At 41.7% G+C, this 21,815-nt stretch overlaps 2 protein-coding genes across 3 annotated transcripts in view; both read left to right on the top strand.

The window, feature by feature from the left end:
* Positions 1-17,102, top strand: part of grin2db (glutamate receptor, ionotropic, N-methyl D-aspartate 2D, b) — an 84,253-nt gene extending 67,151 nt beyond the window's left edge. Inside the window, exons 14-15 of the mRNA XM_088326934.1 lie at positions 13,141-13,376; positions 13,941-17,102. Of these exons, the coding sequence (XP_088183060.1) occupies positions 13,141-13,376; positions 13,941-17,090 (3,386 nt within the window). The 3' untranslated portion in view covers positions 17,091-17,102. The remainder of the gene's footprint in view (positions 1-13,140; positions 13,377-13,940) is intronic.
* Positions 17,103-17,142: 40 nt separating this feature from the next.
* prkcg (protein kinase C, gamma) overlaps positions 17,143-21,815 on the top strand; it is an 82,865-nt gene continuing 78,192 nt past the window's right edge. For both annotated transcript variants that reach the window (XM_088326930.1, XM_088326933.1), the window contains exon 1: positions 17,143-17,440. The gene's annotated coding sequence lies outside the window, so the exon portion shown is untranslated. The remainder of the gene's footprint in view (positions 17,441-21,815) is intronic.

Below are 21,815 nucleotides of genomic sequence, written 5' to 3'. Positions count from 1 at the left end.
CAAATATTTTCAGTTGCGGGCCACATTCGGGTAAAACATCTGGGCAAGGGTCCAGTCTTGGAAACCTGTCCATTTTTTCTCATTTAAGAAAAGGTATACATGCAAAAAACTACATATTATCTTTTTTTTTTATATTTGTTCTCAAATACGGGAGATCAGTTTCATTAAATTGGTTTTGAAATGCTTACAATTAAATTGTATTAGGTTTTGGTTTAAGCATTTCATTTGGTATTTAGTGTTATAGTATACCAAAGGTGTGTTTTTGTAGAATTTCTATAGATGGATTTTTGTAGTTTTTCTGGGGTTGTATTTCTGTAGATTTTTTGTAGATTTTTTGGTAGAACTACTGTAGTTGTATTTTTGTAGTTTATCCGTGGTAGTATTTCTGTATTATTGTATGATTAGTAATATCATGTAATTAGTTGTTTATCTGTAGTTTTTTTGTAGTATTTCTGTAGGATTTTTTGTAGTATTCCTGTACAATTAGTACTTTAGCAAATGGTTTTAGTAATATAGTATTTCTGTCGTTGAAATTCTGTAGAATTTTTGTAGATCTTTTTGGTGGAACTACTGTAGTTGTATTTTTTTAGTTTATCTGTTGAAGTATTTATGTATTATAGTATAATTAGTAATATCATGTAATTAGTTGTATGTCTGTAGAATTTTTGTAGTATTCCTGTACAATTACTTTAGTTATACATTTTAGTATTTCTGTAATATAGTATTTCTGTTGTATTTCTGTAAAATTTTTATAGATTTTTTGGTGGAACTGCTGTTTTTGTATTTTTGTACTGTATTTGTTGTAGTATTTCTGTATTATTGTATAATTAGTAGTGCCATAGAATTGGTAGTATATCTGTAGATTTTGTTTATAGTATTTCTGTAGAATTTTAGTAGTATTCCTCTACAACTACTTTATTTATATTTTTTTAGTATTTCTGTCATATAGTATTTCTGTCGTTGTATTTCAGAACTTTTGTAGATTTCTTGGTGGAACTACTGTTTTTGTATTTTTGTAGTGTATTTGTTGTAGTATTTCTGTATTATTGTATGATTGGTAGTATCATAGAACTGGTAATAAATCCGTAGATTTTTTGTAGTATTTCTGTAGAATGTTTGTCGTATTCCTGTACAATTATTGCAGTTATATTTGTTTTAGTATTTCTGTAATATAATATTACTTTAGTAGTATTTTTGTAGAATTTCTGTAGTGTTTCTGTACAATTACTGTAGTTATATTGTTTCAGTATTTCTGTAATATAGTATTACCTTAGCAGTATTTTGTAGTATTTCTGTAGTAGGATTTTTGTAGCATTCCTGTCATCACATTTTTGTAGAATTTTTTTCTGTAGTAGTATATATGTACGGTATTATAGAATTATTGTAGTAGTATATATGTGGTATTTATTTATAATTATTGTAGTTTTCTGGAGAATTACTGTAGTTCTATTTTTGTTGTTGCATATTTTCTTTTCGTAATCAAAGTAAAATAATACATTTGGTACCTGTTTTTAACTAAACTGATATTGACTTGGCAGTACGGCGGCGCAGTGGTTAGCGCGTGTGCGGCACAGTTCTAAGGTCTTGGGAACCTCCTGTGTGGGTTCAAATCCAGCTACCAGACTTCCTGTGCGGAGTTCGTATGTTCTCCCCGTGCTTGCGTGGGTTTCCTCCGGGCACTCCGGTTTCCTCCCACATTCCAAAGACATGCATTTCAGGTGGATTGGTCGGTCCAAATTGTCCCTAGGTATGAATGAGCGAGCGAGTTGTCTGTCTTTGTGTGCCCTGCAATTGGCTGGCAACCAGTTCAGGGTGTCCCCTGCCCACTGCCCGATGATTGCTGGGATGGGCTCCAGCGCCCCGCGACCCTACTGAGGATAAGCAGTGCCGCTAATGAGATGAGATATTGACTTGTGTAGTATAATTGTGGTACTTCTATAGCAGACACACAAAGGAAAAAGGGAACAAATCTCCCACCAAAAGTATTTATATTTAGGAGCAGTACTTTATTTACTTCATATATTTTCATTGTATTTCGACCATTCATTCGGCGGGCCAGGGTAAAATTGCTGCCGTGGCGCATGTGGCCCGCCGGCTTTAGCTTGCCCACCTTAGACTGAGAGGAACATGATCGTCCTTTTGAACGATTGCTTGAGTAACACCGATTTTACATTTTTTCTATTGAGGCCGTGTCGAAAAGGATCATCATGATTTGAGAGGTAATTTAACACTTGTTACAGATTAGCTGACATCGACGGGGAGTCAAAAGAAGAAAAAAAAGATGAAAAGGAGATCGGAGGAATAATAATCGACTTTTCAGTCGCTTGATTGTCTGGATTGTGTAGAATTGATTGGAGTGTCCTTTTAAAAGTACAGTTCCCGGATATGACCAATAGGGGCAGTCTTGATTCAGAAGAATGGATAATTATTTTTTTTCTACTTTTTCGTGTCCTCGTACACATTTATAACTAATTGAACTTATCTAGCTTCAAAATGGCCAACTTAAAAACACAAAATTTAAAATGGAAAAATAAAAATGGAAAATAAAAAATGTCCTAGGGCTGCAAAGACCACAGATTATTGCAAACCACAGACTGTTATGACACCATCCCCTGATCTTAAACCTACATGAGGGCAAGGGAAAACTCAAAAACCTCAACATGAGGAAAACGAAGAAACCTCGAGAAGGGACCGCACATGAGGTCATCCCCCTTCCAGGATGACCAGGCTGCAATGGATGTTGCAATAACAAATAATACACAGATATTGTCAACATAAAATATAAGTTATTCATATGCTATAGAATAGAAGTGTGTTTTAAGCCTGGATTTAAACATTTCTACTGAGGTTAAAGCATTCCACAGCACCGGGGCCCGAATGGAGAATGCTCTCGAACCTGCGGATTTCTTCTTGGCTCTTGGGATAACTAGTAGACCAGCATTTTCAGAGCGAAGGCTCCGGACCGGAAATTAAATCTGAAAGATATGAGGGAGCAAGTCCATGCATGATTTTGTATAGTACCAACAGAACCTTAAAATCACATCTTAAGCTAACATGGAGCCAATGCAGGTTAGCGAAAATCGGGGTAACGTGATCAAACCTTCTTGTCTTAGTTTAAAGCCTCGCTGCAGCATTTTTGTACCAGCTGAAGGCTCTTGATTTTGGACTTCGGGAGACCAGAAAGTAGCGCATTACAGTAATTAAGACGGGAGGTAAGAAACGCGTGAATTCTAATCCCCGCATCCGACTGAGACAGCATAGGGCGAATTTTAGCAATGTTGCCAAGATGGAAAAAAAGCTGTTCTAGTAATATTCCCAACGTGTGTTCGAAAGGACAGATCAGGGTCAAATATGACACCTTAATTATTGACTTAGTCACTCTGGGTGATATTACATATGTCAATGTTCAGAACTTTTTTTGAGAACAGGTCACGGCGTTTAGATGGACCAATAATTAACATTTCGGTCTTTTCAGAGTTAAGGTGCAAGAAGTTAAGTGACATCCATTCTTTGATCTCAGTGAGGCAGGCCTCCAAATTTCCACAGTTTAGTGTGGCAGATTCCTCCATCGGAAGATAGTTTTGTGGTCGGATGAGACCAAAATAGAACTTTTTGTTCATAATTCCACTAAGCGTGATTAGAGGAAGAAGAATGAAGAGAACAATCTGAAGAACACCATCCCTACTGTGAAGCATGAGGGTTGAGATCCATTATTATGGGCAGAAAAAGGAAATAAAACAAATAAAATCACAATAAAATGAGTTGTGGTCCCTCTCAAACACAATTGAGCGGGTGCCAATTGACTGACCAGATAAAAAGATGGAGCAGGGCATTATTGCCACTTACTAAGACGCTGTAGTTCCTTTTCTTTCTTGCTCTTTTTATTTCATTCCTTTCCTTTCTCCCATCTCTCTTTTTCCCTTTCTTTGTTTTTCTTTCTCATGCTCTCTTTTTCTCACTCTCAATTTCTCTCTTCGCTCTCTTTCTTTATATTTTTATTTATCTCTTTCTTTCTCTTCCTCTCATTCTTTCTATGTTTTCCTCTCTTTTTATATCTCTTTCTTTGTGTATGTGCCCCTCTTTCTTTCTTTCTCTCTTGCTCTTGTTTCTCTTTCTTTACTTTTTTCCTCTTTCCCTCTCTTTTCTTCTCTCTCTTTTTCCTTCTCGTGCTCTATTTGTATCTACTGCTTTCTCTTCCATTCACTCTTTCTTTTTTTCTTCCCCTTTTACTTTCTTTGTTTCTTTCTTGATTTTTTCTCCTTTTTTCTTCCTTTTCCTTCCCTTCTGTGTTTCATCTCTTTGTGTCTCTTGATTTCTTTTTATCTTTCACTCATTTTCTTTTCCTTCATTCTTTGTTTTTCTCACTTTCTTTGTTCTCTCTCACTCTTTATTTCTCCCTTTCACCTATTTATCTCTCTCTCTCACACAAACTCTCTCTCCTTTTCTTTCTTTCTCTCTCCTCTTTCTCTTATCTATTAGTGCAGCACATCCCGTACCTCCTCCTTATAAATATAGAAAAAGGTCTTTGCGCAATTAAGAATAAACACATTAGAAGACAAAATCAAGGACTCTCCGCTCCTGTATATAAAAATATTTCCCAAGTGTGAACTTTGCGGCGAGTCGTTTTCATCCCGCACCTGCGCTTATCGCAACGGCGCCGTCGACCCCGGGAGCGCTTGGGAATTAGACGGCGGTTTTATTGGAGTGGATTACTCAGGGAACGGATTATGGCACTGTGAAGTGGAGAGAAAGGGACCCTCAGTGGCGGATGCCTCCCGACTCTTTCGTGTCGCACCTAGGCTAAAACGTGTCACCGGGTTACATCATCGCCGTATCATTTGTCGAGCGGAGCTTTGCTTTGTCGAGCGCTTTTTCATCTCCCTCTTGATTTCCCCGCATCTCCCGGAAAAACTTAGGGGTCTTATATAAAAAGGAAAACTAAAATGCGATAGACGCCCCGGAAAACTACATCGATCTGTTCGGAGGTAGGGATCGCTAGGTGAAATTGAGGTAGGACCGTAGATAGAAACCAGTAGTGATTAGCTCATTCCTTCCGATCCCCCGGGAACCTCGGTAAAACGTTTAGAATTGGATATAAATAATAATTCCACATTTATTGTGGATAATATTGACCAGGAATAATGGATCGAGGCTACATACAGTGCATCCGGAAAGTATTCACAGCGCTTCACTTTTTCCACATTTTGTTATGATACAGCCTCATTCCAAATTGTATTAATCTAATCTCTTATCTCAAAATTCTACACAAAATACCCCATTATGACAATGTGAAAAAGTTTTTTTTTACTTTTTTTGAATTTATTAAAAATAGAAAACTAAGAAATCACATTTACATAAGTATTCACAGCCTTTGCCATGAAGCTCAAAATTGAGCTCAGGTGCATCTTTTTTCCACTCATCCTTGAGATCTTTCTACAGCTTAATTAGAGTCTACCTGCAGTAAATTCAGTTGATTGGACATGATTTGGAAAGGCACACACCTGTCTATATAAGGTCCCACAGTTGAGTGTGCATGTCAGAGCAAAAACACCAAGCATGAAGTCAAAAGAACTGTCTGTAGACCTGCGAGACAGGATTTTCTTGAAAAATAAATTTAATATACCTTTGATGTGACCTGACTTGACCTGGTACGGTGGAGTTACTGGGTGGATGCAGAGAGGGGAGTAGGGAGCGAAATGAAATTAAAACGGATGTTCAAACTTCCACTGGGAATTACTTAGGGCTATATTTCTTGGCGATGCGCTTGCCTCCTTCGTATTTCTTGATATCGCAAACTTTGTTTTCATGGTTCAGATTTGTGCTTCTCCCTTTAGCATCACAGTAAGTCTTAAGACCCATAACTAATACAATCAAAAATACAGTATTGCATCGCACTAATTTGCTCTGTCTTTATAGAAAAGGGGATTGTGGGTGGAGCTCGGCCAATAGAATATAGGCATCTTTATGATACTCTGATGAAAACCAAAAGCAGACTGCCATCTTGTGTGACGTATGGCAGACAGGCATTATAGAGTAATAACTCGAAAAGTCATACCCATTAACTCTATGAGTTTTCAAATTGGTACGCTTTTTTGGCACGTAAATTTTTTTTTTGGGTTGAGGTTGTAAAGAAGCCATGAAGGGCCAAAAAAACCTCTTTTTCAATATCATATCATGAAAACGCCATAAGCTTAGGTAACCTGAGGTCTACTAGTCTTACATTGAGCGGTTAAAACATCCTAACCCACAGGTGTGAAACAGGCGACCCGCAGGCCAGATCAGGCGCAAAGGGTTTTTATTCCGGCCTGCGGTGAAACAGTGAAAAGTGAGTGCAGTCGTAAATATGTCCACTTGATGTCACTAAGCCAGATACTGTAGTATTATCTCTCTCTCTCTCCCTCTCTTTTGTGCTCTTTTTTTCTCTTTTATCTATCTATCTCTATCATTCTTTCTTTATTTTTTTGCTCTTTCTTGTTTTTTCTATTTTGGCTTTTTCTCTCTCTCCTACTTACTCTCTCTTTCTTTCTATCTTTCTCTTTCTTTCTCAACCTCGCTTTCTCTTCTTTTTTATCTCTCTCTTCCTCAAGCTGTCTTTGTCTTTTTGTCTATTTCTTTCTCTTTTTCATTCCCTTTTACCTCACTTTCTCTCTCTCTCGCTCGGTCTCACTCTCTTACTTTTCACTTTCTCATGCTCTCTTTTTCTCACTTTCTTTCTCTCTTGATTTTTTTCTCTATTGGTCTCTTTCTTTCCGTTTTCTCTTATTTCTCCTTCCTTTTTTCTCCATTCATATCTCTATTCTGCTCTCTCTAATCCTCTCACTCTTTCACCCTTTTTCTCTTATCTTCTCTCTCTCTTCCTCTGTCTCCTTCGTATTTCTCTCTTTCCTTCCCTCTTTTCCTACCTCTCTTTCTTTCTCTTTCTCTTAAACCTACAAGTCCGGCCTCCGTGAATTTTTTTCTGCTAGCATGTGGCCCCAAGCTAAAACGAGTTTGACACCTCTGTCCTAACTTGAAGCCTCTCATCCAGACCGCAGACTTTGACCCTTTTGTCCTTTTGTGGGGAACAGGAGGCTGTTTACTTATGACAATTAGCTTTAGCCGACACGCGCTAGCGCGTTACAACTAAATGGATTTGGGAACATCGGTGCGAACAAGGACAGCGCCACCAAACACGTTTATCACTGAGCGAGCAGGCATCAAGCGCTAACTCTTCTGTTGTCTTCCTGCTTTTGGTGAACATGTTTGTCCGATAAAAAAGACCCCAAAAACAAACAACTTTATTGCAAGAGAAGTGTAATAAGCTGTATCAAAGATAGCTATTCGCTACTGTGGTGAGCATTTGCGTTAAAATAAATATTAACTAAATCAAGGCCAGGGACTGCCGGAACAGAAGACGATTTTGAATCTTTTGGAGATAATGATCTTGTTAACCGCTAAGGGCCGTCAGACTTTTAATTAAAAAAAAAAACGGTCACTGAAATAAAACATGCCACATAGCATTGAAAAGCTAAAATTCTTGGGATTCAAGATATGCTGACAGAAAACTAACAGGAAAGTGCTATATACTTAAAGTGCAACTACAGATGCTGCCCTACTTAGGAACGAGATCGTTTGTAAGTTGAATTTGTTCGTATGTTGCTTCGGTGCTATATTTTGTATGTTTAAGGTTTATATAAGTATGTTTAAGACTAGTATAAATAACCTGTATTGTTTTGTACTAAAAAATACACATTTAATAAAACATTATGCTCTATAAAGCTAAATATAGTTAAGTTTAACTTACTTTTGGAAGATGCGCTTTAAGAGGTCCTCCTCCATGGTAAAAAGTGGAAGAAAAAAAGGGTTCCAACCATTTTCTCAACCGCATCAAGCTTTCTTATTCCACTTTTGTTTCCAAAGAAAGTGCTCGCTTCTTCTTTACACTTTACAACAACCATATTGATGGATGCAGGAGATCCATCCCTCCATTCATTATCTGCACCGCTTATCCTCAGTAGGGTCGCGGGGGTGCTAGAGCCAATCTCAGATAACTTCGGCCAGTGGGCAGGGGACACCCTGAACTGGTTGCCAGCCAGTCACAGGGCACACAGAGACCACTCACTTACTCATTCACACCTAGAGACAATTTGTACCGGCCAATTAACCTAACATACATGTCTTTGGAATGTGGGAGGAAACCGGAGTGTCCGGAGGAAACCCACACAAGCACGGGAAGAACATGCAAACTCCACACAGGAGGTTCGATCTCATGATCTCAGAACTGTGCCGCACACGCGCTAACCACTGCGCCGCCATGCTGCCCTGGATGCACGAGATATTAAACAATAAAAATGTCAAAGTTCTTAGGGCGCTGAAGATACAGTACCGAATGTTTGCACACCAACTAGTCGGGGTCGGGGTGGATGCTGGGTGACCTCTCACAACGCCACCACATGTTGGTTCAGTGGAAATGAAGCACAACAGTAATGTCCTCTACTAGGAGAATGGTGCACACAATACAAAATCTAATTAATAGCAATGTCCGGACATTTTTCGACATCCCGGAAAAATGCTCGAATCAACCGTTTTACGTAAGTTGAATAGTCGTAAGTAGGGGAGCGTCTGTAATGAGACATAGACAAACAAGTATCGACAAATGAGATGACATGAAATGATGAATGCAATTTAACGCCTGGGACCATGTCACCTCTTCCGGAGCATCCTTCCAAGTATCCATTCATTCACTTCATGCACTCATCCACATGTGTCTTACACATACGTAATGCACTAATAGATGATACTAATTGTGTCTGTCACAAGTACTGACACCAGAGACAGAGATGTCAAGAAGTCCTAGAGTGTGTTGGAAATTTAGAAACTGGAAATTGTGCGTTTAAAACAATATTGGGTTTTTGACTTGCTCTTAATTTGAACTAAAACAAAGTATACGTCAAGTCAAGTTTATCTGCATAGTTCTTAATCACAAAGAGTCTCAAAGGGCTGCACAGACCACAGATTATTGCAAACCACACAGTCCATTATAACACCATCCCCTGATCTAAAACCTACATGAGGGCAAGGTAAAACTCAAAAACCTCAGCATGGGGAAAACAAAGAAACCTTGAGAAGGGACCGCTTATAAAGTAATCCACCTTCCCGAATGACCAGGCTGCAATGGATGAAGCATTAACAAACAAAAAAAAATAAAAATAAAAAGGATCAAAAATAAAAATATAAAGTATGATATATTGACCAGGTTCCAATGAATGTAGTATTGACAAACAATACACAGACATTCTCAACATGAAATGTGGCGCAAAAGGGATGTTCATAACAAATTCAGCATTATTAATTGCACATTTAAAATGGTGTACGTATATTTTTACAGCTGGTGCAGAACCTGTTGCGGAAAACCCTGTGGTGCAGGAGGGAAGTATTCTTGCACAGCATCATAGAAAACTTGCTGATCATGTATCAGGGATCTGAACTAATGCTTGTAAAACTGCGGATGACGTTCGAACTTTTTGTTAAATAATTCAGGGAATTAATTGACGACTGATAATTCTGGAGTGTAATATTGTTTCAATTTAGTCTGCAAAGTGAAAGATAATCTTTTATTTTTGCTCATTACACTATACTACATGGTTAAAATGTGAGTACTTTTGTGGCTTTACTTTGTCTTTCATTAGCCTATTTGGTGTTGGAGTAATTCGAAGGTAATCAGAAGTGTTTCAGTTATAGACGCTGCCCTACTTACGAATGAGAGTTCCGGAGTATTGTTCGTGAGTTAAGCTTGTTTGTAAGTTGCCTTAGTGCAATATTTTGTATGTTTAAGGTTTATATAAGTACGTTTAAGGCTTGTGTAAGTAACCTGTATTGTTTTGTACTAAAAAATAAACATTTCATAAAATAATCTGCTCTATAAAGAGAAATAAAGTTAAGCTTAACTTCATCTCATCTCATCAGCCGTACCGCTTATCCTCATTAGGGTCGCGGGGGAGGCTGGAGCCCATCCCAGCCATCTCCGGGCAGTGGGCAGGGGACACCCTGAACTGGTTGCCAGCCAATCGCAGGGCACACAGGGACAGACAACTCATTCGCTCATTCACACCTAGGGACAATTTGGACCGGCCAATTCACCTGAAATGCATGTTAACTTACTTTGGAAAATGAGCTTCAAGAGTTCAAGAGGCTACTTCCTCCTCCTTGGTAAAAAGTGGCCGAAAAAAAGCGATCCAACCATTTTCTCAACCGCATCAAAGTTTCTTATTCCACTTTTATTTCAAATAAAACGGCTCACCTCTTCTTTACACTTTAAAACTAACCATATCGAATGGATGCACTAAATATTAAACAATAAAAATGTGAAAGTTCTTAGCGTGCTAGAGATACAGTGCAGTGTGTACAGTATACACACGAACTAGGAAGCTGAGGAAGCCAGATTTTTTCTTCGGGGTGGATCCTGGGTGACCCCTCACAGTGCCACGCGGCGGAAAGAAGCACGACAGTACTGTTCTCTATTCAGAAACGATACCAAATCGAACTTACACGAATTTCCGGATATTTTTCGACATCCTGAAAAAAATGTTTTACGTAAGTCGAATTGTTGTAAGTAGGGGAGCATTCTTACTTTGCTTTCGTATTATAGTATTCGAATTACGTCACTGATTACACAAACTGTATCGGATTCCATTTAAAAAGTAATCCTCCCAACCCTGATGGTTAGATGTCCGGCAAACATAACAACGGCGCCCTAGGGAAAACGTTCAAAGTGACAGAGGCTCTCATTACTAGCTACTGTTCATCGGTCATAACTCCCTTTTGTTTCGGTGGCGAATAGCGCGCCGCTTTTTCTGGCGAGCCATCGCTATGGTTACGCCGCCGGCCAACGATAGGTCGGCGGGGCGGTGAAGATATGTCAGGTCGGCGAGCTCATTAATGAAAATTCCGTGTTTGATCGCTGGCAGGTTAACTGACGGATATCTGGGATTCCTCGGGGGCTCGGCGGCCATTCCGGCCGTCCTTCCGCCACAATGAAATGATTGTGATCTTGCCCCTTTTGCTGGTTTCTTCTTTCTGGGCGATTATTCTCCTCCTTTGGCTTTGGTCGCCTTGAGGCTGGTGGAGCGTTCCTTGTGTTTGTTATTACGACACCGTCGCGGCCTCTTGCCTCCGCGTCTGTTTGTTTCATTTCTCCTGACGTGCCGGCGGAGGCAAACATCGGTTTGAACTCTCTCGTTAGGGTTCGACTCCTATTCCTCACTTGTTTTGTCGATCCAAACATCACGATCTCCGTTTCTCATCCTCTCTTCATTTACGCTTGCTTACTAGGTCGAGATTAGGTTGTCGGTGTCATTTAACTCCCTGAGCCACCTCATTGTTTCTGAGTCTTGCCGAGTGACCTTTGTTTTTCTTCTGCTTTTGTTGGAAGGAACTTATTTTGTTGTTTTTTTTTTTTTTTTTACCCCTGACCAGGATTATTATAGTTTGGAATGTTTTTCATTGGGGCAGCACGGTGGCGCAGATATCCATCATATTCCTAAATATTAGTGCCAATAATCTGCAGATCTTTACAAGAAGCTACTAAGGACTCTGTTGATTCATACCAAGAATCTTGAAGTAATCTATTTTGTTAGACTAAATGAAGTAAAGATCGGCACGGCAGAGCAGTGGTTAGCGCGTGTGCGGCACAGTTCTGAGGTCATGAGATCGAACCTCCTGTGTGGAGTTTGCATGTTCTCCCCGTGCTTGCGTGGGTTACCTCCGGGAACTCCGGTTTCCTTCCACACTCCAAAACATGCATGTCAATTGGCCGGTCCAAATTGTCCCAAGGTGTGAATGAGCGAGCGAATTGTGTTTCTGTGTCCCTGCCCGAAGACAGCTTAGATGGGCTCCAGCACCCCTGTGAGCCTACTGAGGATAAGCGGTGGAGATAATGAATGAATGAATGTTTTTCATTGTAGTGTAGTTTGGTTTTTCAAAACTATTTCCACATCTGGGTTTTTTTTATTTAAAATGTCAGCGGGAATTTCTGTTGTATTTTCTATTTAGTATATATTCAACTTTCAAGGGCAAAGGGGACTTCTAACCTCCATTAAGAAATTCCAACCTGTTCAAATGGCCCCTCCTAATTTTCAAGTGTCCAATATTAAAAACGTAATACTTTTATCAACAACCAAACTAACTTAATTCATTCATAAATGCATAGCGTATATCGAAGCATTTCACTTTTATACTGCATTTCAGATTGTATTTATTGTATTTCCGGTCTAAAAGGCACACCGGATTTTAAGTTCCAAATTTGGGGTTTTTAGGGTGTATATAGATATGGCTCCTACTTTGCTGAAATTCACTTAATACAGGTGGTTACGGAACAGATTAAACACAAAAATTGAAGCGATACTGTATTAGTGCTTAGTCTTTCAGGTTCGTTTTTCTTAGTTTTGGTACAGTATATTTTCCATGTATGATGGTAGTTAGGTGGAATTTTGTATTTAATCTTACATTAGGTATCGTTTATTAAAACAGAAAAATGTACTGTGAATTACTGACTACAGGTCACACCTGATTAAAAGCCGCACGCGCAAATTTAACTCCACTTTGCTTTTGTACAAGCTGAACGGGATATTAAGCCACGGGCTTTTACAGCCATAAAAAATGAAGTCATTCACGTCCATTTCTTACATTTGAAGAAAAAAACGGGGAAATGTCTAGAACAGAAAGGTAACATATTCTGCCGCGATTAAGAGGTTTGCGGACTGTCTGCAACTATCAGTCTTAATCAACTAGCGCAGCAGTCAATATTAAATAAATTGGCATTGCATTTACAGAGGAGTGCAACGAAAACATTCTCAAAACAAAACTCAACGCACTGACTAAAACTCAGAAGCCCGTACAATCACAAACAGCCATGTGACACAAACAGCTCCTCATGACAAAGTGAGAGGAGACCAAGTATTGCTACTACTAGATGAGAAAAAAATAATTGTAAAAAAAAAATTGTAAAAAGAAATTGTAAAAAAAAATGTAGCAGATTGTAGCCCTGAATTTACATGGTGGAAATGTCGTAAAGCGAGGGTGCCGTATCCCGAAGGTTTACTGTTTACTGTCTTTTTCTCTCTTCCTCTCTTAACCACGTTTTTCTTTTATGCCCCTTTGCAGATGAAATAGAAATGCTGGAGCGCCTTTGGCTGTCAGGTATCTGCCATAATGACAAAATTGAGGTGATGAGCAGTAAGCTAGATATTGACAACATGGCTGGGGTGTTCTACATGCTTCTGGTGGCAATGGGCCTCAGCCTACTGGTTTTTGCCTGGGAGCACTTGGTCTACTGGAAGTTGCGCCATTGCATGGCCACTAGCTCAGGCAAACTGGATTTCCTGCTGGCAATCAGTAGGGTGAGTCATTTAATGGCATGCTGTGTTTTGTTGCACACTAGCAATTCTCATTCATTTACTTGTGCGAGAGTTACGCCTTCGGGTCAAACCATCGAATTAGTCTGCCCGTAATTATGGGTCAATGTCAAGCCACCAAATATACAGCGAAATATTTTGGAATAATTCCGTGCAAACACATCTGTCTGTTCCAGCCCGGATCTGTTACAGCGCCTGAGCCTTTAGAAGTTCATGGTCCGGGGTCAATACAATTGCACTCAGTCAATTGAAGAGATTAATTGAAATTCAATTCCGCACACAGCATGGATACACGCTTTCTTTGACAGTGACCTTGACGGGGTGTGATTACATTCTTAAGGATAGGATTTTCTCTCCAAGTTGTAATTATTAATGTTTATGTATTTACATGCATGTTAATCAGGCAGACAAGTGGCAATGTTTGCTTATCAAATTGTGATTCATCTTCTTCAAAGAATTTCTTAAGTGTCTACCGCTATCATGTGCTAATGTTTTTCCCTGCTACAAATTGGACTGCGATATCATGAATTTTTCTTCTCTTCTCCTCAGGGCATGTATAGCTGCTGTAGCTTTGAAGATGAAACTGCACCAGGGGGTGCTAAATCATTGACTTCTCATCACCACACGGCGGTGGTTCCCGTGCCATCTCAGTCGCACGTCATCTCGACGTCAATGACCAGCCCAGTTATTGCTATAGCACAGCAGCAGCAAGCGCCTCAGCAACAACAGCAGTCGGTTTACAAGACGCCTCTACCTGGCTCCCCTCCCACCGTGGTGCATTCAGGAACAGCAGTGGGTCCTTCCAGCACCCCCATTGCTGGCGTACCCCTCCCTTGCTCCACCTTCCTGCCGCGACCAGATCGCAGACTCGCTGTGGTGGATCGTTGGAGACTGCCTAAAACTGCAACAGCCGCCAATCCTCGGGCTGTAAGGGGGGGTATTCCTGACATGGGACCTTTCGCTCCAAAAGTCCCATCCAACTGGGCTTCATCTGCTGGAGGAGGTGGGGGACTTGATGGGTATAAGAGATACTACGGTCCCATTGACCCTGAGGGACTGGGGCCCTGCATGGAGCAGCAAGCAGGGTCCCAGACCCCCAAGACTATGCCAAGGGGCCACCCCCAACCCCCTCCAGCCAGTGTGGCCTTCTACTCAGAAAAGGGTATGGACCATGGAGTAGGGAAGAGGGTGGTGGGTGGTGGCAGCGGAGGTCAGGGGAAAGTGGCTGGTAAACCTCTTGGAACTCCGAGACTGCCTCCCAAGAGTCAAGCCCCTTTGCCTCCTACACCCCCACTGCCACACCCCTCTCCCCCTCTGCCCTCGTCCTTTTGGAGAAGGCGAAGGCCCAAAAAGCCCAAAGAACCTGGAGGGCCGCTGTACGAGAACATTCTGCCCCTGGGGCGGAGGGTAGAGGCACGAGATGGAGTGAGGGAGGGAGGAGGAAGAAGGGCACGCCCCCTTTCTCCCCCACTCTCACTTCCAGTGCCAGTACCCCTCAGCCCATCCTACACCCCTCCTTCACCATCGGCATCCTTGCCCTATACGTCCTCATCATCTTCGTCCACCACGTCCTCAACGTCCACCTCATCGTCGGCCTCTTCTTCTCGCTCCACCTCCCCCACGTACTCCTACAGCTCCTCCAGGAGCACACGGGACAGGGCCCTTGATGAAGAAGATGATGACGACGATGATGAGCTGACGGAAGAGTCGAGCCTTCTCCTCGGAAGAGGGCGGGAGAGGGAACGCTCGACCTTTCGGCCTCGTTCTTTGAGCCACGGGCGCCTGCCTCCACCAATTCCCCCAAGGAAACCGCGAACGTCCTGGGGCGACAGACAACGTGAACGAGAGAGGGGGGGCAGCCAACTGTCCCAACTTCAGGAGTGGTGGGCTAGCTGGAGCGAGAGAGAAAAGAGCGGAGCCGGCGGTGATGCAGAAAGGCTGAAACGCGAGAAGAAAAGGAGAAAAGAGAAGGAAAAGAAGAAAAAGAAAAAGATCAAAAAGAAAAAGAAAAGGGAGGAGAGGGAAAGAGAGCGGGAAAGAGAAAGGAAGCGACGGAAAGTGAAAAAGAAGAAGAAAAAGACAAAGAAAAGGAAGAAATCCACCGACGGGAAAAGATCAGAGCCAGAAGACGGCGATATAGAGGCGGACCGGGAGGGCGAGGGGGAAGGAGAAGCAGGAGTTCAAGACTACTCGTCCTTTTCGGCCCGATACCGCAACACATTCGGAGAAAAGCGGCGGGATTCTTGGGAGGTAGAACGGGGGCGAGATGGTGGGGGAGAGGGCAATGACAGGGAAGCGGAGGACAGTGGGCGAAGCAGAGAAAGGCATTCCAAATCAACACGTCCTCATTCCAGACACCGCACCCCGAATAGGCGCTACCCCAACCTGAACAAACTTCCCGCCTCTGTCAAGTTTTGGGTGAATGGGAGAGGGGCTGGTGCAAACACTCCCCCCACGTCCCTACACCCCTTCATTCCACCAGGTAAGCGACGAAGAAGCGGGGGAACTGATCGTGAGGATAGCGGTAGGGGAGGAGAGAGGCGTCCTTTGCTGATGCCTTACGAAAAAGAGAAAGCACAGACCAGAGAGGGCCTTACCTTGCACGAGTGGGACTCTGATGACAACGACGATGAGGAAGAGCAAGACAGGGAAAGAGTCAGGCAGCAGGCGGGCGAGAGGGGGAGGAGGTCAGGCCGAGGAGCAGTGTCAGAGACTGAGAGAGATAGATTAGAAAGAAGGCCGGAGGATAGTTATTCAGATGAAGGCTCATCAGGGGAGTTTGGACGCTTTGAAAGGTACTGGGAGGGAGATGGGGGGTGCAGTTCTGGGATAGGGGGCATCGGCGGTGGAGGGTGGTTCTTTGGTACCTACCCAGCCAGAGAAAGAGGAGGTAGTATCAATAGTCGTGATGATTTGTTACTTGGAACTAGGGCTGAGGGATGGATTGGTACTGATTTTTGGAGTTCAGGGCCAGCTGTGGGTTGGGAATCAGGGGGAGGGAGCGGGGGTCTAGGTTCAGAATGGCCACCACCCCCTTCAGCGTTTCCTCCACCGAGGAGATACTGGTCTATGGATAAGATCCCAATCAAGGGGGAAAAAAAGTCTGGAGGTAAGAAAAGTAAAAGGCAGAGTAGGGAGAGAGGGGAGAGAGGGGAGGAAGCTCGACGAGCCACCATGTGTTCTTGTAGCCTATACCCGCAGCCCCATCCTTACCCACATCCACACAGCCGCTCATACGCATCCCATTCCAAAAGGCAGGCCGCCTCGCTCTCCCACAGCCAAGAAGAGCTTCTTCCCCACTGCCACAGTTTCAGCGGGGGGTCGCGGCCCAAACCCAACCCAGCCAAATGTGATCTTGGCCAGGGCAAATCGGGCAGCCAGTCCAACCTCAGCACACAGCCCACCGAGCTAACGCCTCAACCGCCACCTTCACCACCCCAACAGCCATCTCTGTCTCCCACTACCCTCCCCATGCCTATCCCGCCTCCGCCCTCCTCATCCTCGGTCTCGCCCTCGGGAGGGGTGGGAATGGCCGGCCCAGGCCAGATATCTTCGGCCAGTGCCAAATTACAGTATCAGAGACTCCGTTCTGTGCCACAGCCACAAAGGTTCTACTCGCCTCACCTGCCACTTAAAGCCAAGAGCCTTTGCTCGCGTCGTGGGTCAGCTCACTTCTCCAGTCTGGAGAGTGAAGTATGACAGGGGGAGAGGAGAGAGGGAGACATAGCAGCCGGCACTTTTGATATAGAGCGCCATGGTTCGGGGGACAGGGCCGCCTTAGTCACCATCAGTAACCAGTTGACAGTGGAACCGACCTCGGACTGTGTTCCCGCCGCCCGCTCTCTTGTTCATGTTCTCGTGAGGGCCACTGTACAACGCCACACCAGGTTAAGCTACACCCCCTGGGATGGTCCCCACCCAATCGAGGCCACAACACAGACGACTCCGGAGCTACTACTCCGCTCAGAGTTGAGCTTTGTGATGTCGTCCTCGGTTCTGCTCCCCTCGCCGGGACACAGCTGCAGATGAGTCCAAGAAGTCTCCAACTTGTGAGTAATGATGTCATATTTGTAAACATGAGCGGGAAGGCGCACACTACTCGCCCCAAAAAACATGCCGCACGCTCTAAACGTCTCCCTCCCTCTGGCTTCAAGGACAATCCGGCGGGCTTAAAGGGACATCCCTTAACACATTTTTTCAACACGAATAGCAGACTGCTTTTCGAAGGTGAACAACGATCGCCCCGCCCCTCGTCTTTGCTTTCGTAAATCTGGTTGATATGAAAAGCAATTCTGTCCTTTTTCTTGCGCACTGAGCAGCGAAGAAGACGCTACTTGTACTTTCTGGCAACACCATCAGGCCCATCTAGCTCTACCCCACCACCACCCACTCTGTGATGTCACCTTTTGCTAGAAACCAGTCGGGACTCTGCAGGAACCAGTCCTCCGTGTCTGACCAGAACTGGAAAGTAATTGAACAAAAAAAAATATTTAAAAGGGAAAGAACATGTAGCATCTTCTTTATTTATTATTTTCTTTACTCTGTTTAGTTGTGAATATTTATCTGAATCGGTTAGTATTTGGAGAAAGAGGAGGCTGGATGTGGCTCGTGTTAGAAGTGGGAATGATTCAATTGTGGTGCCGAATATCCCCCACGAAAGCTTTTAAGTGAGATTAGTTCTCGGGCCATTTGTTAGGTTATTTTGTTTTCCTCCCGACAACACACCGTCCTGTAATCGGATAAAAGGGATGATTGGTGCAGTATTTTGTAATTGGCACTAGATGGCTGTATTATATCCGAATAAGCTTTGGAGACAATTGTGGAGTTTAATATCTGGATTTGCATAATAGGCAGCTGAAGGTCTGCACGCATTGCTTAGTGGTTTTACCAAGGTGGCTGTTTGCAATTGGAAAGAAATAGAGGAAGGTTCTCTTGGATGCAAAATTTGACAGTAACAGTTTTCCAGCAATATTTTGGAGATGGTTGACATTCAAGCACAACTATTTTTCAGGCTTTGGTACAACAATAACTGCATTTTTTGCGGGCACTTTGAAAGTACGATTTATCACTTCCGACATAACGTACATTTTTTGTTATTTTTCACTTTAGTATCTGATTCTGAACCCACTAACGACTAATGATTCTAGTACTATATGAAATGAAAATGTATTGGAAATTCTATTTTATTGTCAAAGACTTAATCAATCAATATACCAGCCCTTGAGGTACATCGGCACATATACAAAGTATTATTTTTGGGGGGAGGTGGGATCTAATAAACCAAACACAAGAAAATCCCATAAAACCAGCAATAATGTGAATAATACTGATGCTCAACATTATAGTTTACACAACTGTACAGTGATACCTCGGTACTCAATTATAATCTCTTCGGGATTGGTGTTCGATTACAGATTTCGTCAGGCATCAAACTTTTTATTTCCATTCTAAATATTTTTTTCTATTTTTAGACGTTCTGCGCATACCAAAATACCCAAATATTATAAAAATTGTACCTACACAACATTAATTATTGTCAAGTTATAGATCAGGGGTCTAATGGTCAAATGACCGGAGGGCCGGATAAAATTTGTAGCTACAAGCCGACGGCCAGACTTATCAAATTTTCTGTGAAAAATGTTTAAAGGAAGCATATAGCCCAGTGAACCTCTTGAATACTAAACAAGTATGTTTTAACATTAAATAAGTAAATAAGGTAATGGGTTCTCTAAACAAATATTGAAGATATATTTGCAAATTACTTTTAACCACAGCCCGCTTTGAGACTGGGAGGTCGCTGGTTCGCGCCTCGACCGAGACATACCTAATTGGTATAATGGCGGCGCCCTCTGGCTGCGGCTGCATCGACTCGCTACAACGGGTCAGGTGTATCGACATTTCGTTCTGTGTACATTGTTACAAAGAATGACAATACAAAGGAAATTATTATTATTATTATTATTATTCAATGCAGACTTAAATCTAGGCCAAATGGAATGTTTTTAAAAATTATAGACTGTTACATGTATGCAGTGCAAGAAGTAGCACTTTCGTCCTATTTTTTCCATACATAAGGCCAACCGGACTATATTGCGCTACAGTGGGAAAATCAACAAAACAGTCAGATAATTCAGTCAAACTTATTAACCCCTTAACATTTCGACGACTCGCAAAGAAGCAAGTAAGTGTCTCAGACACGTACGGACACAGTGTCTGTACGATGTCACCAATTACTCAAATGTGTCAGTCCACATATCATTAGGAAGGGTAAAATCTTTGGATTTGGACAGCAAAATAAGATTTCATTGTGCAGGCAAACGTGGTTCTTTACTGTGAGTATGACAATAAACACTTTGAATTGACTTTTAAAATAGACTCATCACATAAACATCAAGATCAGTCTGAAATAAGATACTGGGAAAATATACAGTAAAGCTCACCAAAGTCGTCACGTTCAATAATAATGCGCAACCATGGTCCTCTTACTTCCGTGATTGAGTAAATCCAACCATGTAAAATATTTACACACTCCAAAACACGCAATAATGCCAACAAATAAAAGAAAAAAATCTGCCGAGAAGCATCTGCATCGATAGACGCTGCTTGTTGCTAGTTTTCTGTTTAGCCTTATAATTCCTGTTTACAAATACAGACTAGTAAAACATGTTTTCTCCATGTCGTAGAGCAACCTAACTTGTGTTTCACATTCATCTTTTTCGGCCAATTGCAGGCTTTGTTTTACCCCGCTTTAGCCTATGCGAGCCTGTTAAATTCAAAAAGGACCCGCCTCCTTTACCTCTGAATAATTTTAGCCAATAGTGACCGATTCAAATGATGATTGACACATTGGTTAGGAAATGAAACTCCGTTATATACATCCCAGCATACACCGCGGACTACTTCGCGTGCGGGGGAAAATCGAGTCGACGGCCGCTTGCCTTAGTTGCGAGACCTTGCGACTCAATATTGATCCAAATATAAGGCGCACTGTATTATAAGGCGAATGGTCAGCTATTGAACAAAATAAAGGCTTTTAGGTGCGTCTTATTGTCATGAAAATTACCGAGTTTGAGTACAGGGTATTTAATATTTTCCGATTCATTAAATTACTCGACAGCAGTACAGTGATGCTTAATTCTTGCAAGAGCATCATCGGACAAAAACGTTGGTAATTAAAAAACGGACTGACTGGAATTGAGTCACTATTGTTCTTAATATTATTATTCCAATTAACTGTATTTTATTTATTTAGATGTGCATTGAAAAATATTCTGAGCATTCAATTCAACTGATTAGGACGCTTTTTTGAATGCTAGATTGCTCTCGAATCTTCATATTTTTTGTGGTGGTTAGATAATTTTTACGTGGTCATATTGTAAATAACTCACGCACTGAAAAAGTGTGAGCACCTCTGATGTAGATGATAACGTAATTAAAATATAAAACAATTTCAAAAAAATCACTTTACATTTCAACTGTGGCTCTCAAACAGACACTCATGCACCATTCCTGTATTAATTATTATTTGGAGTAATTCCCTTCTTCAACTCAATGATTGGTTTGTTTTCATCTTTTCCTTTCTCATAAACTTTTTTAAAGATCCATTATTATCCATAAAAAGGCACAAAAAACGAACTAAATCACAATCAATTTTCATCACGTGTTGTCGAATTGCCGATCTCTCTCAAAATGAGGCTAGCAGACCGAGAGTCAAGAGTTCTGATTTTCCTTTCGAATATTGCAGCAAAAATTACAGGAGTTTTTTGGGGTTCAAACAAATTTGTTCGGATATAGTCGTTCGAGTACCAAGGTATAAATGTAAATTGATCATATAAACAGAAGCGTTTCTTCTCATCCAACTTTTAGAAACCTCAAACAATATTTTTATCCGACTATCAGTAAAATCTTTGCTGATTCTTGACCTGAAACAATATAATCTTAAGAGTAACAATTAACATTGACTTATTTTTCTTTTTTCTTAAATTTTTACTTCTATCCGTATTTTCTGGGTCCATTTTTGGGCTAATTTTAAATCTATTAAAAACAATTTTAGGAATTTTCATAATAACTACAACAAAATCATGTTTTTATCCTGAATGTTTTTATTGAAAAAGAATGGAAACACATATGCAAAAAATAATGACAATAACATAACAACGCTCCTTCATAGAGGTGGTAAAAATGCGCCACGGCGACCCTGGTCGCAGTGGTGTAAAAGCGCCAATGTACTCCTTTTCTAAATGGATAAAACTGGAGTAAATACAGTAATACCTCATTATAACGCGGTTCACGTTTTACAGATTTTTATCGTACATCATGTTCTGCACCCTGATTGGCTAAGCAGTCCCCAAGAGAGTAAGTAATAGTAAAAATTAAATACATAAAAAGGGTTTGCAGGTACAGTATCACAATACTTTTGTCAGT

This window comes from Urocampus carinirostris, chromosome 2 (genome assembly GCF_059441175.1).
Source record: "Urocampus carinirostris isolate Australia breed hairy pipefish chromosome 2, RoL_Ucar_1.0, whole genome shotgun sequence".
In the NCBI taxonomy this organism is placed as follows: domain Eukaryota; kingdom Metazoa; phylum Chordata; class Actinopteri; order Syngnathiformes; family Syngnathidae; genus Urocampus; species Urocampus carinirostris.
This window is presented reverse-complemented; position numbering and strand designations above follow the sequence as displayed.